The sequence below is a fragment of the Oncorhynchus keta genome, chromosome 1 (genome assembly GCF_023373465.1).
Source record: "Oncorhynchus keta strain PuntledgeMale-10-30-2019 chromosome 1, Oket_V2, whole genome shotgun sequence".
In the NCBI taxonomy this organism is placed as follows: domain Eukaryota; kingdom Metazoa; phylum Chordata; class Actinopteri; order Salmoniformes; family Salmonidae; genus Oncorhynchus; species Oncorhynchus keta.
Genome location: NC_068421.1, coordinates 52,501 through 80,000, shown reverse-complemented (window position 1 = coordinate 80,000; position 27,500 = coordinate 52,501). Strand labels below are relative to the sequence as shown.

Below are 27,500 nucleotides of genomic sequence, written 5' to 3'. Positions count from 1 at the left end.
GAGCTGATTTCTGACGTGCTGTTCCTTCTTTTTCCGTAGTGTATTTCTGTAAAGTTTTAGTGATTCACCGTAGTGAAGGCGTAGACTCAGGTTTTCTGGGTCTCTATGTTTTTGGTTGGATGGGTTTCTCAATTTGTTTCTTAGGTTTTTGGATTCTTCATCAAACCATTTGTCGTTGTTTTTCATTTTCTTTGGTTCTCTGCTGGACATTTTTAGATTTGATAAGGAAGCTGAGAGGTCAAATATACTGTTCAGGTTTTCTACTACCAAGTTTACACCTTCACTGTTACAGTGGAACGTTTTACCCAGGAAGTTGTCTTGAAGGGATTTGTTATTTATTATTTAATACATTTTGGGTAGATTTGTCCACAGCTTCAGGCAACAGTGAACCCGGGTGTGTGTGTGTGTGTGTGTGTGTGTGTGTGTGTGTGTGTGTGTGTGTGTGTGTGTGTGTGTGTGTGTGTGTGTGTGTGTGTGTGTGTGTGTGTGTGTGTGTGTGTATGTGTGTGTGTGTGTGTGTGTGTGTGTGTGTGTGTGTGTGTGTGTGAGTGTGTAATGTGTGTGTGTGTGGGTTAGTAATGTGAGAGTGTGTGTGTGTGGGAGGGGTAAGAGGCCAGGGGTGTGTGAGATGTGTGTGTGTGTGTGTGTGAGATGCAGTGGAATGGTGTGTGGGATTAATCACAGGGTGTGTGGGCGTGGCAAGGAGTGTGTGTGTGTGTGTGTGTGTGAGTGCTACCTAGAGAGATATAGAATGATATATGGTATGTCTATAGATATAGAATGATATGAGTGTGTATGTGTGTGTATGTCTTCAAGCTACAGTCAGTCTTAGAGGGGTTAGTCCTGTGTGACTAGACCTAGATATTGAGAGCAGAGAGGAAAATCTCTTCAGGACTCGTTCGTTCGGGGGGAGGGGTAAGAGGCCAGGGGTGTGTGAGATCAAGGGGTGTGTAAAGAGAATATGTCATGACGATCAGGAGGAATGGTGTTTGGGATTAATCACAGGGCTTAATAGAGTTTTGTTTCCACTGGGCCGGGCAAGGAGCTGAGATGAGAGGGGACAGGTATTTCACTAGTAGTGTTACTGACTGGTTCAAACTGAGGCCTGTTCCCTATATATAAAGTATAACTCGTTTGAGACTTTTTGGCTGGTTACACGTCTCTATTTCTGCATTATCTCATCTTGTCTGTACCTAGAGAGAATGATATGTGGTGATGTCTGTACCTAGAGAGAGAATGATATGTGGTGATGTCTGTACCTAGAGAGAGAGAGAATGATATGTGGTGATGTCTGTACCTAGAGAGAGAGAGAATGATATGTGGTGATGTCTGTACCTAGAGAGAGAATGATATGTGGTGATGTCTGTACCTAGAGAGAGAATGATATGTGGTGATGTCTGTACCTAGAGAGAGAATGATGATGTGGTGATGTCTGTACCTAGAGAGAGAATGATATGTGCTGATGTCTGTACCTAGAGAGAGAATGATATGATGTCTGTACCTAGAGAGAGAATGATATGTGGTGATGTCTGTACCTAGAGAGAGAGAATGATGTGGTGATGTCTGTACCTGAGAGAGAGAGAATGATATGTGGTGATGTCTGTACCTAGAGAGAGAGAGAAATGATATGTGGTGATGTCTGTACCTAGAGAGAGAGATGATATGTGGTGATGTCTGTACCTAGAGAGAGAATGATATGTGGTGATGTCTGTACCTAGAGAGAGAATGATATGTGGTGATGTCTGTACCTAGAGAGAGAGAATGATATGTGGTGATGTCTGTACCTAGAGAGAGAGAATGATATGTGGTGATGTCTGTACCTAGAGAGAGAGAATGATATGTGGTGATGTCTGTACCTAGAGAGAGAATGATATGTGGTGATGTCTGTACCTAGAGAGAGAATGATATGTGGTGATGTCTGTACCTAGAGAGAGAATGATATGTGGTGATGTCTGTACCTAGAGAGAGAATGATATGTGGTGATGTCTGTACCTAGAGAGAAGAGAATGATATGTGGTGATGTCTGTACCTAGAGAGAGAGAGAATGATATGTGGTGATGTCTGTACCTAGAGAGAGAATGATATGTGGTGATGTCTGTACCTAGAGAGAGAATGATATGTGGTGATGTCTGTACCTAGAGAGAGAGAAATGATATGTGGTGATGTCTGTACCTAGAGAGAGATGATATGTGGTGATGTCTGTACCTGATGATATGTGGTGATGTCTGTACCTAGAGAGAGAATGATATGTGGTGATGTCTGTACCTAGAGAGAGAAGAATGATATGTGGTGATGTCTGTACCTAGAGAGAGAGAATGATATGTGGTGATGTCTGTACCTAGAGAGAGAGAATGATATGTGGTGATGTCTGTACCTAGAGAGAGAATGATATGTGGTGATGTCTGTACCTAGAGAGAGAGATATGATGTCTGTACCTGATATGTGGTGATGTCTGTACCTAGAGAGAGAGAATATATGTGGTGATGTCTGTACCTAGAGAGAGAATGATATGTGGTGATGTCTGTACCTAGAGAGAGAGAATGATATGTGGTGATGTCTGTACCTAGAGAGAGAGAATGATATGTGGTGATGTCTGTACCTAGAGAGAGAGAATGATATGTGGTGATGTCTGTACCTAGAGAGAGAGAATGATATGTGGTGATGTCTGTACCTAGAGAGAGAGAATGATATGTGGTGATGTCTGTACCTAGAGAGAGAATGATATGTGGTGATGTCTGTACCTAGAGAGAGAGAATGATATGTGGTGATGTCTGTACCTAGAGAGAATGATATGTGGTGATGTCTGTACCTAGAGAGAGAGAATGATATGTGGTGATGTCTGTACCTAGAGAGAGAGAATGATATGTGGTGATGTCTGTACCTAGAGAGAGAATGATATGTGGTGATGTCTGTACCTAGAGAGAGAGAATGATATGTGGTGATGTCTGTACCTAGAGAGAGAGAATGTGGTGATGTCTGTACCTAGAGAGAGAGAATGATATGTGGTGATGTCTGTACCTAGAGAATGATATGTGGTGATGTCTGTACCTAGATGATATGTGGTGATGTCTGTACCTGAGAGAGAATGATATGTGGTGATGTCTGTACCTAGAGAGAGAGAATGATATGTGGTGATGTCTGTACCTAGAGAGAGAATGATATGTGGTGATGTCTGTACCTAGAGAGAGAATGATATGTGGTGATGTCTGTACCTAGAGAGAGAGAGAATGATATGTGGTGATGTCTGTACCTGATATGATATGTGTGATGTCTGTACCTAGAGAGAGAATGATATGTGGTGATGTCTGTACCTAGAGAGAGAGAATGATATGTGGTGATGTCTGTACCTAGAGAGAGAGAATGATATGTGGTGATGTCTGTACCTAGAGAGAGAGAGAATGATATGTGGTGATGTCTGTACCTAGAGAGAGAATGATATGTGGTGATGTCTGTACCTAGAGAGAGAATGATATGTGGTGATGTCTGTACCTAGAGAGAGAGAATGATATGTGGTGATGTCTGTACCTAGAGAGAGAATGATATGTGGTGATGTCTGTACCTAGAGAGAGAATGATATGTGGTGATGTCTGTACCTAGAGAGAGAGAATGATATGTGGTGATGTCTGTACCTAGAGAGAGAGAGAATGATATGTGGTGATGTCTGTACCTAGAGAGAGAATGATATGTGGTGATGTCTGTACCTAGAGAGAGAATGATATGTGATATGTGATGTCTGTACCTAGAGAGAGAATGATATATGTGGTGATGTCTGTACCTAGAGAGAGAGATATGTGGTGATATGTGGTGATGTCTGTACCTAGAGAGAGAGAGAATGATATGTGGTGATGTCTGTACCTAGAGAGAGAATGATATGTGGTGATGTCTGTACCTAGAGAGAGAATGATATGTGGTGATGTCTGTACCTAGAGAGAGAATGATATGTGGTGATGTCTGTACCTAGAAGAGAATGATATGTGGTGATGTCTGTACCTAGAGAGAGAGAATGATATGTGGTGATGTCTGTACCTGTGATATGTGATGTCTGTACCTAGAGAGAGAGAATGATATGTGGTGATGTCTGTACCTAGAGAGAGAGAATGATATGTGGTGATGTCTGTACCTAGAGAGAGAATGATATGTGGTGATGTCTGTACCTAGAGAGAGAGAATGATATGTGGTGATGTCTGTACCTAGAGAGAGAGAGAATGATATGTGGTGATGTCTGTACCTAGAGAGAGAGAATGATATGTGGTGATGTCTGTACCTAGAGAGAATGATATGTGGTGATGTCTGTACCTAGAGAGAGAGAGAGAATGATATGTGGTGATGTCTGTACCTAGAGAGAATGATATGTGGTGATGTCTGTACCTAGAGAGAATGATATGTGGTGATGTCTGTACCTAGAGAGAGAATGATATGTGGTGATGTCTGTACCTAGAGAGAGAGAATGATATGTGGTGATGTCTGTACCTAGAGAGAGAGACCTGATATGTGGTGATGTCTGTACCTAGAGAGAGAGAATGATATGTGGTGATGTCTGTACCTAGAGAGAGAATGATATGTGGTGATGTCTGTACCTAGAGAGAGAGAATGATATGTGGTGATGTCTGTACCTAGAGAGAGAGAATGAGTCTGTAATGATATGTGGTGATGTCTGTACCTAGAGAGAATGATATGTGGTGATGTCTGTACCTAGAGAGAGAGAATGATATGTGGTGATGTCTGTACCTAGAGAGAGAATGATATGTGGTGATGTCTGTACCTAGAGAGAGAATGATATGTGGTGATGTCTGTACCTAGAGAGAGAATGATATGTGGTGATGTCTGTACCTAGAGAGAGAATGATATGTGGTGATGTCTGTACCTAGAGAGAGAGAATGATATGTGGTGATGTCTGTACCTAGAGATATGTGGTGATGTCTGTACCTAGAGAGAGAATGATATGTGGTGATGTCTGTACCTAGAGAGAGAGAATGATATGTGGTGATGCATGTACCTAGAGAGAGAATGATATGTGGTGATGTCTGTACCTAGAGAGAGAATGATATGTGGTGATGTCTGTACCTAGAGAGAGAATGATATGTGGTGATGTCTGTACCTAGAGAGAGAGAATGATATGTGGTGATGTCTGTACCTAGAGAGAGAGAATGATATGTGGTGATGTCTGTACCTAGAGAGAGAGAGAATGATATGTGGTGATGTCTGTACCTAGAGAGAATGATATGTGGTGATGTCTGTACCTAGAGAGAGAGATGATATGTGGTGATGTCTGTACCTAGAGAGAGAGAATGATATGTGGTGATGTCTGTACCTAGAGAGAGAATGATATGTGGTGATGTCTGTACCTAGAGAGAGAGAATGATGTCTGTACCTAGAGAGAATGATATGTGATGTCTGTACCTAGAGAGAGAATGATATGTGGTGATGTCTGTACCTAGAGAGAATGATATGTGGTGATGTCTGTACCTAGAGAGAGAATGATATGTGGTGATGTCTGTACCTAGAGAGAGAGAGAATGATATGATGTCTGTACCTAGAGAGAGAATGATATGTGGTGATGTCTGTACCTAGAGAGAGAGAATGATATGTGGTGATGTCTGTACCTAGAGAGAGAGAATGATATGTGGTGATGTCTGTACCTAGAGAGAGAGAGAGAATGATATGTGGTGATGTCTGTACCTAGAGAGAATGATATGTGGTGATGTCTGTACCTAGAGAGAGAATGATATGTGGTGATGTCTGTACCTAGAGAGAGAGAATGATATGTGGTGATGTCTGTACCTAGAGAGAGAGAATGATATGTGGTGATGTCTGTACCTAGAGAGAGAGAATGATATGTGGTGATGTCTGTACCTAGAGAGAGAGAATGATATGTGGTGATGTCTGTACCTAGAGAGAGAGAATGATATGTGGTGATGTCTGTACCTAGAGAGAGAGAATGATATGTGGTGATGTCTGTACCTAGAGAGAGAGATGTGATATGTGGTGATGTCTGTACCTAGAGAGAGAGAATGATATGTGGTGATGTCTGTACCTAGAGAATGATATGTGGTGATGTCTGTACCTAGAGAGAGAGAATGATATGTGGTGATGTCTGTACCTAGAGAGAATGATATGTGGTGATGTCTGTACCTAGAGAGAGAGAATGTGGTGATGTCTGTACCTAGAGAGAGAGAGAATGATATGTGGTGATGTCTGTACCTAGAGAGAGAGAATGATATGTGGTGATGTCTGTACCTAGAGAGAGAATGATATGTGGTGATGTCTGTACCTAGAGAGAGAGAGAGAATGATATGTGGTGATGTCTGTACCTAGAGAGAATGATATGTGGTGATGTCTGTACCTAGAGAGAATGATATGTGGTGATGTCTGTACCTAGAGAGAGAGAATGATATGTGGTGATGTCTGTACCTAGAGAGAGAGAGAATGATATGTGGTGATGTCTGTACCTAGAGAGAGAATGATATGTGGTGATGTCTGTACCTGAGAGAGAATGATATGTGGTGATGTCTGTACCTAGAGAGAGAGAGAATGATATGTGGTGATGTCTGTACCTAGAGAGAGAGAATGATATGTGGTGATGTCTGTACCTGATATGTGGTGATGTCTGTACCTAGAGAGAGAGAATGATATGTGGTGATGTCTGTACCTAGAGAGAGAATGATATGATGTCTGTATATGTGGTGATGTCTGTACCTAGAGAGAGAGAATGATATGTGGTGATGTCTGTACCTAGAGAGAGAGAATGATATGTGGTGATGTCTGTACCTAGAGAGAGAGAATGATATGTGGTGATGTCTGTACCTAGAGAGAGAATGATATGTGGTGATGTCTGTACCTGAGAGAGAATGATATGTGGTGATGTCTGTACCTAGAGAGAGAGAAATGATATGTGGTGATGTCTGTACCTAGAGAGAGAGAATGATATGTGGTGATGTCTGTACCTAGAGAGAGAGAATGATATGTGGTGATGTCTGTACCTAGAGAGAGAGATATGATATGTGGTGATGTCTGTACCTAGAGAGAGAAATGATATGTGGTGATGTCTGTACCTAGAGAGAGAATGATATGTGGTGATGTCTGTACCTAGAGAGAGAGAATGATATGTGGTGATGTCTGTACCTAGAGAGAGAATGATATGTGGTGATGTCTGTACCTAGAGAGAGAAGAGAATGATATGTGGTGATGTCTGTACCTAGAGAGAGAATGAATGATATGTGGTGATGTCTGTACCTAGAGAGAGAGAATGATATGTGGTGATGTCTGTACCTAGAGAGAGAGAATGATATGTGGTGATGTCTGTACCTAGAGAGAGAGAATGATATGTGGTGATGTCTGTACCTAGAGAGAGAATGATATGTGGTGATGTCTGTACCTAGAGAGAATGATATGTGGTGATGTCTGTACCTAGAGAGAGAGAATGATATGTGGTGATGTCTGTACCTAGAGAGAGAGAATGATATGTGGTGATGTCTGTACCTAGAGAGAGAGAATGATATGTGGTGATGTCTGTACCTAGAGAGAGAGAATGATATGTGGTGATGTCTGTACCTAGAGAGAGAATGATATGTGGTGATGTCTGTACCTAGAGAGAGAATGATATGTGGTGATGTCTGTACCTAGAGAGAGAATGATATGTGGTGATGTCTGTACCTAGAGAGAGAGAATGATATGTGGTGATGTCTGTACCTAGAGAGAGAGAGAATGATATGTGGTGATGTCTGTACCTAGAGAGAGAGAATGATATGTGGTGATGTCTGTACCTAGAGAGAGAGAATGATATGTGGTGATGTCTGTACCTAGAGAGAGAATGATATGTGGTGATGTCTGTACCTAGAGAGAGAGAATGATATGTGGTGATGTCTGTACCTAGAGAGAGAATGATATGTGGTGATGTCTGTACCTAGAGAGAATGAGATGTCTGTACCTAGAGAGAGAATGATATGTGGTGATGTCTGTACCTAGAGAGAGAGAATGATATGTGGTGATGTCTGTACCTAGAGAGAGAGAATGATATGTGGTGATGTCTGTACCTAGAGAGAGAGAATGATATGTGGTGATGTCTGTACCTAGAGAGAGATGATATGTGGTGATGTCTGTACCTAGAGAGAGAGAATGATATGTGGTGATGTCTGTACCTAGAGAGAGAGAATGATATGTGGTGATGTCTGTACCTAGAGAGAGAAATGATATGTGTGATGTCTGTACCTAGAGAGAGAGATGATATGATATGTGGTGATGTCTGTACCTAGAGAGAGAATGATATGTGGTGATGTCTGTACCTAGAGAGAGAGAATGATATGTGGTGATGTCTGTACCTAGAGAGAGAGAATGATATGTGGTGATGTCTGTACCTAGAGAGAGAATGATATGTGGTGATGTCTGTACCTAGAGAGAGAATGATATGTGGTGATGTCTGTACCTAGAGAGAGAGAGAATGATATGTGGTGATGTCTGTACCTAGAGAGAATGATATGTGGTGATGTCTGTACCTAGAGAGAGAGAATGATATGTGGTGATGTCTGTACCTAGAGAGAGAAGAATGATATGTGGTGATGTCTGTACCTAGAGAGAGATATGTGGTGATGTCTGTACCTGAGAATGATATGTGGTGATGTCTGTACCTAGAGAGAGAGAATGATATGTGGTGATGTCTGTACCTAGAGAGAGAAGAATGATATGTGGTGATGTCTGTACCTAGAGAGAGAAATGATATGTGGTGATGTCTGTACCTAGAGAGAGAATGATATGTGGTGATGTCTGTACCTAGAGAGAAGAATGATATGTGGTGATGTCTGTACCTAGAGAGAGAGAATGATATGTGGTGATGTCTGTACCTAGAGAGAGAGAATGATATGTGGTGATGTCTGTACCTAGAGAGAGAGAATGATATGTGGTGATGTCTGTACCTAGAGAGAGAGAATGATATGTGGTGATGTCTGTACCTAGAGAGAGAGAAATGATATGTGGTGATGTCTGTACCTAGAGAGAGAAATGATATGTGGTGATGTCTGTACCTAGAGAGAGAATGATATGTGGTGATGTCTGTACCTAGAGAGAGAAGAATGATATGTGGTGATGTCTGTACCTAGAGAGAGAATGATATGTGGTGATGTCTGTACCTAGAGAGAGAGAATGATATGTGGTGATGTCTGTACCTAGAGAGAGAGAATGATATGTGGTGATGTCTGTACCTAGAGAGAGAGAATGATATGTGGTGATGTCTGTACCTAGAGAGAGAGAATGATATGTGGTGATGTCTGTACCTAGAGAGAGAGAGACCTAGAGAGAATGATATGTGGTGATGTCTGTATGATATGTGGTGATGTCTGTACCTAGAGAGAGAATGATATGTGGTGATGTCTGTACCTAGAGAGAGAGAATGATATGTGGTGATGTCTGTACCTAGAGAGAGAGAATGATATGTGGTGATGTCTGTACCTAGAGAGAGAGAATGATATGATGTGATAGAGAGAGAATGATGGTGATGTCTGTACCTAGAGAGAGAGAATGATATGTGGTGATGTCTGTACCTAGAGAGAGAGAATGATATGTCTGATGTCTGTACCTAGAGAGAGAGAGATATGTGGTGATGTCTGTACCTAGAGAGAGAATGATATGTGTGATGTCTGTACCTAGAGAGAGAGAATGATATGTGGTGATGTCTGTACCTAGAGAGAGAATGATATGTGGTGATGTCTGTACCTAGAGAGAGAGAATGATATGTGGTGATGTCTGTACCTAGAGAGAATGATATGTGGTGATGTCTGTACCTAGAGAGAGAATGATATGTGGTGATGTCTGTACCTAGAGAGAGAGAATGATATGTGGTGATGTCTGTACCTAGAGAGAGAGATGATATGTGGTGATGTCTGTACCTAGAGAGAAGAATGATATGTGGTGATGTCTGTACCTGAGAGAGAATGATATGTGGTGATGTCTGTACCTAGAGAGAGAGAGAATGATATGTGGTGATGTCTGTACCTAGAGAGAGAGAATGATATGTGGTGATGTCTGTACCTAGAGAGAGAGAATGATATGTGGTGATGTCTGTATGATATGTGGTGATGTCTGTACCTAGAGAGAGAGAATGATATGTGATGTCTGTACCTAGAGAGAGAATGATATGTGGTGATGTCTGTACCTAGAGAGAGAGAATGATATGTGGTGATGTCTGTACCTAGAGAGAGAGAAATGATATGTGGTGATGTCTGTACCTAGAGAGAGAGAATGATATGTGGTGATGTCTGTACCTAGAGAGAGAGAGATGATATGTGGTGATGTCTGTACCTAGAGAGAGAGAGATGATATGTGGTGATGTCTGTACCTGAGAGATGTCTGTACCTAGAGAATGATATGTGGTGATGTCTGTACCTAGAGAGAGAGAATGATATGTGGTGATGTCTGTACCTAGAGAGAGAGAATGATATGTGGTGATGTCTGTACCTAGAGAGAGAGAGAATGATATGTGGTGATGTCTGTACCTAGAGAGAGAATGATATGTGGTGATGTCTGTACCTAGAGAGAGAATGATATGTGGTGATGTCTGTACCTAGAGAGAGAGAGAATGATATGTGGTGATGTCTGTACCTAGAGAGAGAGAGAATGATATGTGGTGATGTCTGTACCTAGAGAGAGAATGATATGTGGTGATGTCTGTACCTAGAGAGAGAGAATGATATGTGGTGATGTCTGTACCTAGAGAGAGAGAGAATGATATGTGGTGATGTCTGTACCTAGAGAGAGAATGATATGTGGTGATGTCTGTACCTAGAGAGAGAATGATATGTGGTGATGTCTGTACCTAGAGAGAGAGAATGATATGTGGTGATGTCTGTACCTAGAGAGAGAATGATATGTGGTGATGTCTGTACCTAGAGAGAGAGAATGATATGTGGTGATGTCTGTACCTAGAGAGAGAGAGAATGATATGTGGTGATGTCTGTACCTAGAGAGAGAATGATATGTGGTGATGTCTGTACCTAGAGAGAGAGAATGATATGTGGTGATGTCTGTACCTAGAGAGAGAATGATATGTGGTGATGTCTGTACCTAGAGAGAGAATGATATGTGGTGATGTCTGTACCTAGAGAGAGAATGATATGTGGTGATGTCTGTACCTAGAGAGAGAATGATATGTGGTGATGTCTGTACCTAGAGAGAGAGAGAATGATATGTGGTGATGTCTGTACCTAGAGAGAGAGAGAATGATGTGGTGATGTCTGTACCTGTGATATGTGATGTCTGTACCTAGAGAGAGAGAAATGATATGTGGTGATGTCTGTACCTAGAGAGAGAGAATGATATGTGGTGATGTCTGTACCTAGAGAGAGAGAATGATATGTGGTGATGTCTGTACCTAGAGAGAGAATGATATGTGGTGATGTCTGTACCTAGAGAGAGAAATGATATGTGGTGATGTCTGTACCTAGAGAGAGAATGATATGTGGTGATGTCTGTACCTAGAGAGAGAGAATGATATGTGGTGATGTCTGTACCTAGAGAGAGAGAATGATATGTGGTGATGTCTGTACCTAGAGAGAGAGAAATGATATGTGGTGATGTCTGTACCTAGAGAGAGAGAATGATATGTGGTGATGTCTGTACCTAGAGAGAGAGAATGATATGTGGTGATGTCTGTACCTAGAGAGAGAATGATATGTGGTGATGTCTGTACCTAGAGAGAGAAATGATATGTGGTGATGTCTGTACCTAGAGAGAGAGAGAATGATATGTGGTGATGTCTGTACCTAGAGAGAGAGAATGATATGTGGTGATGTCTGTACCTAGAGAGAGAAGATGATATGTGGTGATGTCTGTACCTAGAGAGAGAGAATGATATGTGGTGATGTCTGTACCTAGAGAGAGAGATGATATGTGGTGATGTCTGTACCTAGAGAGAGAGAGAATGATATGTGGTGATGTCTGTACCTAGAGAGATATGTGGTGATGTCTGTACCTAGAGAGAGAATGATATGTGGTGATGTCTGTACCTAGAGAGAGAGAATGATATGTGGTGATGTCTGTACCTAGAGAGAGAGAATGATATGTGGTGATGTCTGTACCTAGAGAGAGAATGATATGTGGTGATGTCTGTACCTAGAGAGAGAATGATATGTGGTGATGTCTGTACCTAGAGAGAGAGAATGATATGTGGTGATGTCTGTACCTAGAGAGAGAGAATGATATGTGGTGATGTCTGTACCTAGAGAGAGAGAATGATATGTGGTGATGTCTGTACCTAGAGAGAGTGGTGATGTCTGTACCTAGAGAGAGAATGATATGTGGTGATGTCTGTACCTAGAGAGAGAGAATGAATGTGGTGATGTCTGTACCTAGAGAGAGAGAAGAATGATATGTGGTGATGTCTGTACCTAGAGAGAGAATGATATGTGGTGATGTCTGATATGTGGTGATGTCCTAGAGAGAATGATATGTGGTGATGTCTGTATAGAGAGAGAATGATATGGTGATGTCTGTACCTAGAGAGAGAGAATGATATGTGGTGATGTCTGTACCTAGAGAGAGAATGATATGTGGTGATGTCTGTACCTAGAGAGAGAATGATATGTGGTGATGTCTGTACCTAGAGAGAGAGAATGATATGTGGTGATGTCTGTACCTAGAGAGAGAGAATGATATGTGGTGATGTCTGTACCTAGAGAGAGAATGATATGTGGTGATGTCTGTACCTAGTGATGTCTGTACCTAGAGAGAGAGAGAATGATATGTGGTGATGTCTGTACCTAGAGAGAGAGAATGATATGTGGTGATGTCTGTACCTAGAGAGAGAATGATATGTGGTGATGTCTGTACCTAGAGAGAGAGATGATATGTGGTGATGTCTGTACCTAGAGAGAGAGAATGATATGTGGTGATGTCTGTACCTAGAGAGAGAATGATATGTGGTGATGTCTGTACCTAGAGAGAGAGAATGATATGTGTGATGTCTGTACCTAGAGAGAGAGAATGATATGTGGTGATGTCTGTACCTAGAGAGAGAATGATATGTGGTGATGTCTGTACCTAGAGAGAGAGAATGATATGTGGTGATGTCTGTACCTAGAGAGAGAATGAGAGAGAATGATGTGGTGATGTCTGTACCTAGAGAGAGAGAGAATGATATGTGGTGATGTCTGTACCTAGAGAGAGAGAGAATGATATGTGGTGATGTCTGTACCTAGAGAGAGAATGATATGTGGTGATGTCTGTACCTAGAGAGAGAGAGAATGATATGTGGTGATGTCTGTACCTAGAGAGAGAATGATATGTGGTGATGTCTGTACCTAGAGAGAGAAATGATATGTGGTGATGTCTGTACCTAGAGAGAGAGAGAATGATATGTGGTGATGTCTGTACCTAGAGAGAGAGAATGATATGTGGTGATGTCTGTACCTAGAGAGAGAGAATGATATGTGGTGATGTCTGTACCTAGAGAGAGAGAATGATATGTGGTGATGTCTGTACCTAGAGAGAGAGAATGATATGTGGTGATGTCTGTACCTAGAGAGAGAGAGAATGATATGTGGTGATGTCTGTACCTAGAGAGAGAGAGAATGATATGTGGTGATGTCTGTACCTAGAGAGAGAGAGAATGATATGTGGTGATGTCTGTACCTAGAGAGAGAATGATATGTGGTGATGTCTGTACCTGAGAGAGAGAATGATATGTGATGTCTGTACCTAGAGAGAGAATGATATGATATGTCTGTACCTAGTGATGTCTGTACCTAGAGAGAGAGAATGATATGTGGTGATGTCTGTACCTAGAGAGAGAGAATGATATGTGGTGATGTCTGTACCTAGAGAGAGAATGATATGTGGTGATGTCTGTACCTAGAGAGAGAGAATGATATGTGGTGATGTCTGTACCTAGAGAGAGAGAATGATATGTGGTGATGTCTGTACCTAGAGAGAGAATGATATGTGGTGATGTCTGTACCTAGAGAGAGAATGATATGTGGTGATGTCTGTACCTAGAGAGAGAGAATGATATGTGGTGATGTCTGTACCTAGAGAGAGAGAAATGATATGTGGTGATGTCTGTACCTAGAGAGAGAGAATGATATGTGGTGATGTCTGTACCTAGAGAGAGAGAATGATATGTGGTGATGTCTGTACCTAGAGAGAGAGAATGATATGTGGTGATGTCTGTACCTAGAGAGAGAGAGAATGATATGTGGTGATGTCTGTACCTAGAGAGAGAGATGATATGTGGTGATGTCTGTACCTAGAGAGAGAATGATATGTGGTGATGTCTGTACCTAGAGAGAGAAATGATATGTGGTGATGTCTGTACCTAGAGAGAGAGAGAATGATATGTGGTGATGTCTGTACCTGATATGTGGTGATGTCTGTACCTAGAGAGAGAGAATGATATGTGGTGATGTCTGTACCTAGAGAGAGAATGATATGTGGTGATGTCTGTACCTAGAGAGAAGAATGATATGTGGTGATGTCTGTACCTAGAGAGAGAATGATATGTGGTGATGTCTGTACCTAGAGAGAATGATATGTGGTGATGTCTGTACCTAGAGAGAGAGAATGATATGTGGTGATGTCTGTACCTAGAGAGAGAGAATGATATGTGGTGATGTCTGTACCTAGAGAGAGAGAATGATATGTGGTGATGTCTGTACCTAGAGAGAGAAGAATGATATGTGGTGATGTCTGTACCTAGAGAGAGAATGATATGTGTGATGTCTGTACCTAGAGAGAGAGAATGATATGTGGTGATGTCTGTACCTAGAGAGAGAGAATGATATGTGGTGATGTCTGTACCTAGAGAGAGATATGATGTCTGTACCTAGAGAGAGAATGATATGTGGTGATGTCTGTACCTAGAGAGAGAGAATGATATGTGGTGATGTCTGTACCTAGAGAGAGAGATGATATGTGGTGATGTCTGTACCTAGAGAGAGAGAGAATGATATGTGGTGATGTCTGTACCTAGAGAGAGAATGATATGTGGTGATGTCTGTACCTAGAGAGAGAGAATGATATGTGGTGATGTCTGTACCTAGAGAGAGAATGATATGTGGTGATGTCTGTACCTAGAGAGAGAGAGAATGATATGTGGTGATGTCTGTACCTAGAGAGAGAGAATGATATGTGGTGATGTCTGTACCTAGAGAGAATGATATGTGGTGATGTCTGTACCTAGAGAGAGAATGATATGTGGTGATGTCTGTACCTAGAGAGAGAGAATGATATGTGGTGATGTCTGTACCTAGAGAGAGAGAATGATATGTGGTGATGTCTGTACCTAGAGAGAGAGAGAATGATATGTGGTGATGTCTGTACCTAGAGAGAGAGAATGATATGTGGTGATGTCTGTACCTAGAGAGAGAGAATGATATGTGGTGATGTCTGTACCTAGAGAGAGAGAGATATGTGGTGATGTCTGTACCTAGAGAGAGAGAATGATATGTGGTGATGTCTGTACCTAGAGAGAGAATGATATGTGGTGATGTCTGTACCTAGAGAGAGAGAATGATATGTGGTGATGTCTGTACCTAGAGAGAGAGAATGATATGTGGTGATGTCTGTACCTAGAGAGAATGATATGTGGTGATGTCTGTACCTAGAGAGAGAATGATATGTGGTGATGTCTGTACCTAGAGAGAGAATGTGGTGATGTCTGTACCTAGAGAGAGAATGATGATATGTGGTGATGTCTGTACCTAGAGAGAGAGATGATATGTGGTGATGTCTGTACCTAGAGAGAGAGAATGATATGTGGTGATGTCTGTACCTAGAGAGAATGATATGTGGTGATGTCTGTACCTAGAGAGAGAGAATGATATGTGGTGATGTCTGTACCTAGAGAGAGAATGATATGTGGTGATGTCTGTACCTAGAGAGAGAATGATATGTGGTGATGTCTGTACCTAGAGAGAGAGAATGATATGTGGTGATGTCTGTACCTAGAGAGAGAATGATATGTGGTGATGTCTGTACCTAGAGAGAGAGAGAATGATATGTGGTGATGTCTGTACCTAGAGAGAGAGAATGATATGTGGTGATGTCTGTACCTAGAGAGAGAGAATGATATGTGGTGATGTCTGTACCTAGAGAGAGAATGATATGTGGTGATGTCTGTACCTAGAGAGAGAGAAATGATATGTGGTGATGTCTGTACCTAGAGAGAGAGAATGATATGTGGTGATGTCTGTACCTAGAGAGAGAGAAATGATATGTGGTGATGTCTGTACCTAGAGAGAGAGAGAATGATATGTGGTGATGTCTGTACCTAGAGAGAGAATGATATGTGGTGATGTCTGTACCTAGAGAGAGAGATATGGTGATGTCTGTATATGATATGGTGATGTCTGTACCTAGAGAGAGAGAATGATATGTGGTGATGTCTGTACCTAGAGAGAGAGATATGTGGTGATGTCTGTACCTAGAGAGAGAATGATATGTGGTGATGTCTGTACCTAGAGAGAGAGAATGATATGTGGTGATGTCTGTACCTAGAGAGAGAATGATATGATGTCTGTACCTAGAGAGAGAGAGAATGATATGTGGTGATGTCTGTACCTAGAGAGAGAGAATGATATGTGGTGATGTCTGTACCTAGAGAGAGAGAATGATATGTGGTGATGTCTGTACCTAGAGAGAGAGAATGATATGTGGTGATGTCTGTACCTAGAGAGAGAGAATGATATGTGGTGATGTCTGTACCTAGAGAGAGAGAGAATGATATGTGGTGATGTCTGTACCTAGAGAGAATGATATGTGGTGATGTCTGTACCTAGAGAGAGAGAATGATATGTGGTGATGTCTGTACCTAGAGAGAGAGAATGATATGTGGTGATGTCTGTACCTAGAGAGAGAATGATATGATGTCTGTACCTAGAGAGAGAATGATATGTGGTGATGTCTGTACCTAGAGAGAGAGAGAATGATATGTGGTGATGTCTGTACCTAGAGAGAGAGAATGATATGTGGTGATGTCTGTACCTAGAGAGAGAATGATATGTGGTGATGTCTGTACCTAGAGAGAGAGAATGATATGTGGTGATGTCTGTACCTAGAGAGAGAGAGAATGATATGTGGTGATGTCTGTACCTAGAGAGAGAGAGAATGATATGTGGTGATGTCTGTACCTAGAGAGAGAATGATATGTGGTGATGTCTGTACCTAGAGAGAGAAATGATATGTGGTGATGTCTGTACCTAGAGAGAGAGAATGATATGTGGTGATGTCTGTACCTAGAGAGAGAGAATGATATGTGGTGATGTCTGTACCTAGAGAGAGAGAATGATATGTGGTGATGTCTGTACCTAGAGAGAGAATGATATGTGGTGATGTCTGTACCTAGAGAGAGAGAATGATATGTGGTGATGTCTGTACCTAGAGAGAGAGAGAATGATATGTGGTGATGTCTGAGAGAGAGAATGATATGTGGTGATGTCTGTACCTAGAGAGAGAAATGATATGTGGTGATGTCTGTACCTAGAGAGAGAGAATGATATGTGGTGATGTCTGTACCTAGAGAGAGAGAGAATGATATGTGGTGATGTCTGTACCTAGAGAGAGAGAATGATATGATGTCTGTATGTGGTGATGTCTGTACCTAGAGAGAGAATGAATGATATGTGGTGATGTCTGTACCTAGAGAGAGAATGATATGATGTCTGTACCTATAGAGAGAATGATATGTGGTGATGTCTGTACCTAGAGAGAGAGAATGATATGTGGTGATGTCTGTACCTAGAGAGAGAATGATATGTGGTGATGTCTGTACCTAGAGAGAGAGATGATATGTGGTGATGTCTGTACCTAGAGAGAGAATGATATGATGTCTGTGATGATATCTGTACCTAGAGAGAGAATGATATGTGGTGATGTCTGTACCTAGAGAGAGAGAGAATGATATGTGGTGATGTCTGTACCTAGAGAGAGAGAATGATATGTGGTGATGTCTGTACCTAGAGAGAGAGAATGATATGTGGTGATGTCTGTACCTAGAGAGAGAGAATGATATGTGGTGATGTCTGTACCTAGAGAGAGAATGATATGTGGTGATGTCTGTAAGAGAGATGATATGTGGTGATGTCTGTACCTAGAGAGAGAATGATATGTGGTGATGTCTGTACCTAGAGAGAGAGAGAATGATATGTGGTGATGTCTGTACCTAGAGAGAGAATGAATGATATGTGGTGATGTCTGTACCTAGAGAGAGAGAGAATGATATGTGGTGATGTCTGTACCTAGAGAGAGAATGATATGTGGTGATGTCTGTACCTAGAGAGAGAGAATGATATGTGGTGATGTCTGTACCTAGAGAGAGAGAGAATGATATGTGGTGATGTCTGTACCTAGAGAGAGAGAATGATATGTGGTGATGTCTGTACCTAGAGAGAGAGAGAATGATATGTGGTGATGTCTGTACCTAGAGAGAGAGAAATGATATGTGGTGATGTCTGTACCTAGAGAGAGAATGATATGTGGTGATGTCTGTACCTAGAGAGAGAATGATATGTGGTGATGTCTGTACCTAGAGAGAGAGAGAATGATATGTGGTGATGTCTGTACCTAGAGAGAGAGAATGATATGTGGTGATGTCTGTACCTAGAGAGAGAATGATATGATGTCTGTACCTATGATGGTGATGTCTGTACCTAGAGAGAGAGAAATGATATGTGGTGATGTCTGTACCTAGAGAGAGAGAATGATATGTGGTGATGTCTGTACCTAGAGAGAGAGAATGATATGTGGTGATGTCTGTACCTAGAGAGAGAGAGAATGATATGTGGTGATGTCTGTACCTAGAGAGAATGATATGTGGTGATGTCTGTACCTAGAGAGAATGATATGTGGTGATGTCTGTACCTAGAGAGAGAGAGAATGATATGTGGTGATGTCTGTACCTAGAGAGAGAGAGAATGATATGTGGTGATGTCTGTACCTAGAGAGAGAGATGATATGTGGTGATGTCTGTACCTAGAGAGAGAGATGATATGTGGTGATGTCTGTACCTAGAGAGAGAAGAATGATATGTGGTGATGTCTGTACCTAGAGAGAGAAATGATATGTGGTGATGTCTGTACCTAGAGAGAGAGATGTCTGTAATGATATGTGGTGATGTCTGTACCTAGAATGATATGTGGTGATGTCTGTACCTAGAGAGAGAGAATGATATGTGGTGATGTCTGTACCTAGAGAGAGAGATGATATGTGGTGATGTCTGTACCTAGAGAGAGAGAATGATATGTGGTGATGTCTGTACCTAGAGAGAGAATGATATGAGGTGATGTCTGTACCTGATGATATGTGGTGATGTCTGTACCTAGAGAGAGAATGTCTGTACCTAATGATATGTGGTGATGTCTGTACCTAGAGAGAGAATGATATGTGGTGATGTCTGTACCTAGAGAGAGAAGAATGATATGTGGTGATGTCTGTACCTAGAGAGAGAGAATGATATGTGGTGATGTCTGTACCTAGAGAGAGAATGATATGTGGTGATGTCTGTACCTAGAGAGAAGATGATATGTGGTGATGTCTGTACCTAGAGAGAGAGAGAATGATATGTGGTGATGTCTGTACCTAGAGAGAGAGATGATATGTGGTGATGTCTGTACCTAGAGAGAGAGAAATGATATGTGGTGATGTCTGTACCTAGAGAGAGAGAGAATGATATGTGGTGATGTCTGTACCTAGAGAGAGAGAATGATATGTGGTGATGTCTGTACCTAGAGAGAGAATGATATGATATGTGGTGATGTCTGTACCTAGAGAGAGAGAGAATGATATGTGGTGATGTCTGTACCTAGAGAGAGAATGATATGTGGTGATGTCTGTACCTAGAGAGAGAGATATGTGGTGATGTCTGTACCTAGAGAGATGATATGTGGTGATGTCTGTACCTAGAGAGAGAGAATGATATGTGGTGATGTCTGTACCTAGAGAGAGAGAATGATATGTGGTGATGTCTGTACCTAGAGAGAGAATGATATGTGGTGATGTCTGTACCTAGAGAGAGAAGAATGATATGTGGTGATGTCTGTACCTAGAGAGAGAGAATGATATGATGTCTGTACCTGATATGTGGTGATGTCTGTACCTAGAGAGAGAATGATATGTGGTGATGTCTGTACCTAGAGAGAGAGAATGATATGTGGTGATGTCTGTACCTAGAGAGAGAATGATATGTGGTGATGTCTGTACCTAGATGTCTGTACCTAGAGAGAGAATGATATGGTGATGTCTGTACCTAGAGAGAGAGAATGATATGTGGTGATGTCTGTACCTAGAGAGAGAGAGAATGATATGTGGTGATGTCTGTACCTAGAGAGAGAAGAATGATATGTGGTGATGTCTGTACCTAGAGAGAGAATGATATGTGGTGATGTCTGTACCTAGAGAGAGAGAATGATATGTGGTGATGTCTGTACCTAGAGAGAGAGAATGATATGTGGTGATGTCTGTACCTAGAGAGAGAATGATATGTGGTGATGTCTGTACCTAGAGAGAGAGAATGATATGTGGTGATGTCTGTACCTAGAGAGAGAGAATGATATGTGGTGATGTCTGTACCTAGAGAGAGAGAGAATGATATGTGGTGATGTCTGTACCTAGAGAGAGAGAGAATGATATGTGGTGATGTCTGTACCTAGAGAGAGAGAATGATATGTGGTGATGTCTGTACCTAGAGAGAGAATGATATGTGGTGATGTCTGTACCTGTGATATGTGATGTCTGTACCTAGAGAGAGAGAATGATATGTGGTGATGTCTGTACCTAGAGAGAGAGAATGATATGTGGTGATGTCTGTACCTAGAGAGAGAGAATGATATGTGGTGATGTCTGTACCTAGAGAGAGAATGATATGTGGTGATGTCTGTACCTAGAGAGAGAGAATGATATGTGGTGATGTCTGTACCTAGAGAGAGAGAGATGATATGTGGTGATGTCTGTACCTAGAGAGAGAATGATATGTGGTGATGTCTGTACCTAGAGAGAGAAATGATATGTGGTGATGTCTGTACCTAGAGAGAGAATGATATGTGGTGATGTCTGTACCTAGAGAGAGAGAATGATATGTGGTGATGTCTGTACCTAGAGAGAGAGATATGTGGTGATGTCTGTACCTGATGATGTGGTGATGTCTGTACCTAGAGAGAGAGAATGATATGTGGTGATGTCTGTACCTAGAGAGAGATATGTGGTGATGTCTGTACCTAGAGAGAGAATGATATGTGGTGATGTCTGTACCTAGAGAGAATGATATGTGTGGTGATGTCTGTACCTAGAGAGAGAGAATGATATGTGGTGATGTCTGTACCTAGAGAGAGAGAATGATATGTGGTGATGTCTGTACCTAGAGAGAGAATGATATGTGGTGATGTCTGTACCTAGAGAGAGAGAGAGATATGTGGTGATGTCTGTACCTAGAGAGAGAGAATGATATGTGGTGATGTCTGTACCTAGAGAGAGAGAATGATATGTGGTGATGTCTGTACCTAGAGAGAGAGAATGATATGTGGTGATGTCTGTACCTAGAGAGAGAGAGAATGATATGTGGTGATGTCTGTACCTAGAGAGAGAGAATGATATGTGGTGATGTCTGTACCTAGAGAGAGAGAATGATATGTGGTGATGTCTGTACCTAGAGAGAGAGAATGATATGTGGTGATGTCTGTACCTAGAGAGAGAGAGAATGATATGTGGTGATGTCTGTACCTAGAGAGAGAATGATATGTGGTGATGTCTGTACCTAGAGAGAGAGAATGATATGTGGTGATGTCTGTACCTAGAGAGAGAATGATATGTGGTGATGTCTGTACCTAGAGAGAGAGAGAATGATATGTGGTGATGTCTGTACCTAGAGAGAGAATGATATGTGGTGATGTCTGTACCTAGAGAGAGAATGATATGTGGTGATGTCTGTACCTAGACCTAAACCCCATGCATCTCGGCTGAATAATGCTGTGTTCCTGTTCTAATGTTGTTCTGTTGTCTGTCTATCTCTGTGTGTTGCAGGTGTGCTGATCAGACGTCAGGTGTGTGTGTCGGGTGTGTGTGTGTGTGTGTGTGTGTTGTTGTTGTGTGTGTGTGTGTGTTTTGGTGTGGGTGCTGGGTGCTGGGTGGCAGGCGATCAGCAGGGCTGAGTGGTCACTATGGCTGGTGGTCTGAGGGTTCTCTGCACTGTGCTTTGTCTCAGCCAAGCGCTCCTACTCTGTGGTAAGTACTGATAACACAGTCAACCTTCATTAAGTCAAGGCTTTATTCCTCTGCTTTTAAAGTGTTTTGTACTTCAAGAAATTATCAAAAGTGTATTGATTTAGGAATGGGTGCTCTATTGGTGTATATACAGTAGTATAGTGTCTTGCGAAAGTATTCACCCCCCTTTGGCATTTTTCATATTTTGTTGCCTTACAACCTGGAATTAAACTAGATTTGTTTTTGGGGGGGGGGGGGGTATGTATCATTTGATTTACACAACATGCCTACCACTTTGAAGATGCAAAATATTTTTTATTGTGAAATCAACAAGACAAAAAAAAACAGAAAACTTGAGTGTGCATAACTATTCACGCCCTCAAAGTCAATGCTTGTAGAGTCACCTTTTGCAGCAATTACAGCTGCAAGTCTCTTGGGGTATGTCTCTATAAGCTTGGCACATCTAGCCACTGGGGTTTTTGCCCATTCTTCAAGGCAAAACTGCTCCAGCTCCTTCAAGTTGGATGGGTTCTGCTGGTGTGCAACAATATTTAAGTCATACCACAGATTCTCAATTGGATTAAGTTCTGGGCTTTGACTAGGCCATTCCAAGACATTTACATGTTTCCTCTTAAACCACGAGTGTTGCTTTAGCAGTATGCTTAGGGTCATTGTCCTGCTGGAAGGTGAACCTCCGTCCCAGTCTCAAATCTCTGGAAGACTGAAACAGGTTTCCCTCAAGAATTTCCCCATATTTAGCACCATCCATAATTTCTTCAATTCTGACCAGTTTCCCAGTACCTGCCAATGAAAAACATCCCCACAGCATGATGCTTCCACCACCATGCTTCACTGTGGGGATGGTATTCTCGGGGTGATGAGAGGTGTTGGGTTTGTGCCAGACATAGAATTTTCCTTGATGGCCAAATAGCTCAATTTTAGTCTCATCTAACCAGAGTACCTTCTTCCATATGTTTGGGGAGTCTCCCACATATGCCTTTTGGCGAACACCAAACATGTTCGCTTATTTGTTTCTGGCCACTCTTCCGTAAAGCCCAGCTCTGTGGAGTGTACGGCTTAAAGTGGTCCTATTGACAGATACTCCAATCACCGCTGTGGAGCTTTGCAGCTCCTTCAGGGTTATATTTGGTCTCTTTGTTGCCTCTCTGATTAATGCCCTCCTTGCCTGGTCTGTGAGTTTTGGTGGGTGGCCCTCTCTTGGCAGGTTTGTTGTGGTGCCATATTCTTTCCATTTTTTAATAATGGATTTAATAGTGCTCCGTGGAATGTTCAAAGTTTCAGATATTATTTTATAACCCAACTAAGATGTGTACTTCTCCACAACTTTGTCCCTGAGCTGTTTGGAGAGCTCCTTGGTCTTCATAGTGCCACTTGCTTGGTGGTGCCCCTTGCTTAGTGGTGTTGCAGACTCTGGGGCCTTTCAGAACAGGTGTATATATACTGAGATCATGTGTCAGATCATGTGACACTTAGATTGCACACAGGTGGACTTTATTTAACTAATTATGTGACTTCTGAAGGTAATTGGTTGCACCAGATCTTATTTAGTAGCTTCATAGCAAAGGGGGTAAATACATATTCACACACCATTTTTCTGGGGGGGGGGGTTTCACCCTAATTTTTATAAGCAAGTAATTTTTTTTCATTTCACTTCACCAATTTTGACTATTTTGTGTATGTCAATTACATTAAATCCAAATATTTTAAAATTACAGGTTGTAAGGCAACAAAATAGGAAAAACGCCAAGGGGGTGAATACTTCTGCAAGGCACTGTAGCTAGCTAGGTAGCTAACATATGTATAGTGAGATCTATATCTTCAACATCAGATTTGCAACTCTTCTGTTTACCCTAGCCTTGGAGGTATTGTGGCCACTCTTCTGTTTAACCTAGCCTAGGAGGTATTGTGGCCACTCTTCTGTTTAACCTAGCCTTGGAGGTATTGTGGCCACTCTTCTAGCCTAGGAGGTATTGTGGCCACTCTTCTGTTTAACCTAGCCTAGGAGGTATTGTGACCACTCTTCTGTTTAACCTAGCCTTGGAGGTATTGTGTCCACTCTTCTGTTTAACCTAGCCTTGGAGGTATTGTGTCCACTCTTCTGTTTAACCTAGCCTTGGAGGTATTGTGTCCACTCTTCTATTTAACCTAGCCTTGGAGGTATTGTGTCCACTCTTCTGTTTAACCTAGCCTTGGAGGTATTGTGTCCACTCTTCTGTTTAACCTAGCCTTGGAGGTATTGTGTCCACTCTTCTGTTTAACCTAGCCTTGGAGGTATTGTGTCCACTCTTCTGTTTAACCTAGCCTTGGAGGTATTGTGTCCACTCTTCTGTTTAACCTAGCCTTGGAGGTATTGTGTCCACTCTTCTGTTTAACCTAGCCTAGGAGGTATTGTGGCCACTCTTTTAGCCTAGGAGGTATTGTGTCCACTCTTCTGTTTAACCTAGCCTAGGAGGTATTGTGACCACTCTTCTGTTTAACCTAGCCTTGGAGGTATTGTGTCCACTCTTCTGTTTAACCTAGCCTAGGAGGTATTGTGTCCACTCTTCTGTTTACCCTAGCCTTGGAGGTATTGTGGCCACTCTTCTGTTTAACCTAGCCTAGGAGGTATTGTGGCCACTCTTCTAGCCTAGGAGGTATTGTGGCCACTCTTCTGTTTAACCTAGCCTTGGAGGTATTGTGGCCACTCTTCTAGCCTAGGAGGTATTGTGGCCACTCTTCTGTTTAACCTAGCCTTGGAGGTATTGTGGCCACTCTTCTAGCCTAGGAGGTATTGTGGCCACTCTTCTGTTTAACCTAGCCTTGGAGGTATTGTGGCCACTCTTCTAGCCTAGGAGGTATTGTGGCCACTCTTCTAGCCTTGGAGGTATTGTGGCCACTCTTCTAGCCTAGGAGGTATTGTGGCCACTCTTCTGGCCTTGGAGGTATTGTGTCCACTCTTCTAGCCTTGGAGGTATTGTGGCCACTCTTCTGTTTAACCTAACCTTGGAGGTATTGTGGCCACTCTTCTAGCCTTGGAGGTATTGTGGCCACTCTTCTAGCCTAGGAGGTATTGTGGCCACTCTTCTGGCCTTGGAGGTATTGTGGCCACTGTTCTAGCCTTGGAGGTATTGTGGCCACTCTTCTGTTTAACCTAGCCTAGGAGGTATTGTGTCCACTCTTCTAGCCTTGGAGGTATTGTGGCCACTCTTCTGTTTAACCTAGCCTAGGAGGTATTGTGTCCACTCTTCTAGCCTAGGAGGTATTGAGGCCACTCTTCTGTTTAACCTAGCCTAGGAGGTATTGTGTCCACTCTTCTGTTTAACCTAGCCTTGGAGGTATTGTGTCCACTCTTCTGTTTAACCTAGCCTAGGAGGTATTGTGGCCACTCTTCTAGCCTAGGAGGTATTGTGGCCACTCTTCTGTTTAACCTAGCCTAGGAGGTATTGTGGCCACTCTTCTGTTTAACCTAGCCTAGGAGGTATTGTGGCCACTCTTCTAGCCTAGGAGGTATTGTGGCCACTCTTCTGTTTAACCTAGCCTAGGAGGTATTGTGGCCACTCTTCTAGCCTAGGAGGTATTGTGGCCACTCTTCTAGCCTAGGAGGTATTGTGGAAAATGCCTCATTCCTTCTCATGGCTCAAAACTCGCGTTTGCGACCCTTTTGCTTTGCAGTGCGACATTAATGTTTGGTTGGTTTCGGCCGAATCTTTGCGATCTGCATTTCTGTCATCATGCACTGTTTGGATGTACAATTCTATAGGATTTCCCCCAAAACCTTCCCAATGTTGATTGTGAAGTAGGCCTACCTGGCAGAATGATATCATGATGATTTGTATCAATCGTATGTACACCCTACAGTGTACATGGTACAGTACAAAAACACCAATAGCCAGACACAACGGTCTCTTGCCATTGAATTAAAGGTCAATTACAACCTCCAAATGTCGTATCTTTTTTATTTCTCAAAAGCGGTCTCCTGATGTGGTTTAAGCATTGTTGTGGACTTACAACATCCAATGTATGTAGTTTTTAAAAATATAAAACGTGTGATTTTGAGAATGAAAACCTGAAGGAAAAAAAGGAAAACTTGGAAATCGGGTTAAATAAATAAAACCTGGGAAAACAAAATCCATGTGCTAGCTTATGCCATCAACTGAAAGTTGGTAGCACCTGTACCAGCAGTGGACAAAGCTAGAGCCATGTGGCTTCATGTGTGCAGCCACTAGCATCCCGTAAAAATAGTATGTAGACAAAATAAAATAAGGATAGCAATTACAAAATAACAAAATAAGGATAGCAATTACAAAATAATAACAAAATAAGGATAGCAATTACAAAAGAATAATAAAATAAGGATAGCAATTACAAAAGAATAACAAAATAAGGATAGCAATTCAAAATACACAGGAGCTTCTAAACCGGGAGCTTCTAAACCGGGAGATTCTAAACCGGGAGCTTCTAAACCGGGAGCTTCTAAACCGGGAACTTCTAAACCGGGAATTTCTAAACCGGGAGCTTCTAAACCGGGAACTTCTAAACCGGGAGCTTCTAAACCGGGAACTTCTAAACCGGGAGATTCTAAACCGGGAGCTTCTAAACCGGGAGCTTCTAAACCTGGGAGCTTCTAAACCGGGAGCTTCTAAACCGGGAGCTTCTAAACCGGGAGCTTCTAAACCGGGAATTTCTAAACCGGGAGCTTCTAAACCGGGAACTTCTAAACCGGGAGCTTCTAAACCGGGAACTTCTAAACCGGGAGATTCTAAACCGGGAGCTTCTAAACCAGGAGCTTCTAAACCTGGGAGCTTCTAAACCGGGAGCTTCTAAACCGGGAGCTTCTAAACCGGGAGCTTCTAAACCGGGAACTTCTAAACCGGGAGATTCTAAACCGGGAGATTCTAAACCGGGAGCTTCTAAACCTGGGAGCTTCTAAACCGGGAGCTTCTAAACCGGGAGCTTCTAAACCTGATATTAGCTTCTAAACCGGGAGCTTCTTTTTTAAACCGGGAGCTGGATCTAAACACTGGGAGGATCTGCTTCTAAACTTTACACTAGGAGCTTCTAAACTGGAGCTTCTAAACTAGTATCTGGGAGCTTCTAAACCTGGGAGCTTCTAAACCGGGAGCTTCTAAACTGGAGATTCTAAACCGGGAGCTTCTAAACACTAGTATCTGGAGCTTCTAAACCAGGAGATTCTAAACCTGGCTGATTCTAAACCAGTAGCTGGATCTCCCTCTTCTTTAAACCATATTAAACTGGATAGTGTTAAGGCAGTGATTCACTCACATGTATATTTATTAAATCTGCCTTTATTTTCATTTATTTTATTT

At 42.0% G+C, this 27,500-nt stretch overlaps 1 protein-coding gene across 2 annotated transcripts in view; it reads left to right on the top strand.

The window, feature by feature from the left end:
* cdon (cell adhesion associated, oncogene regulated) overlaps positions 1-27,500 on the top strand; it is a 146,122-nt gene that overhangs the window by 71,188 nt on the left and 47,434 nt on the right. For both annotated transcript variants that reach the window (XM_052526126.1, XM_052526078.1), the window contains exon 2: positions 21,994-22,194. In XM_052526126.1, coding sequence (XP_052382086.1) covers positions 22,131-22,194 — 64 coding nt within the window. In that variant the 5' untranslated portion in view covers positions 21,994-22,130. The remainder of the gene's footprint in view (positions 1-21,993; positions 22,195-27,500) is intronic.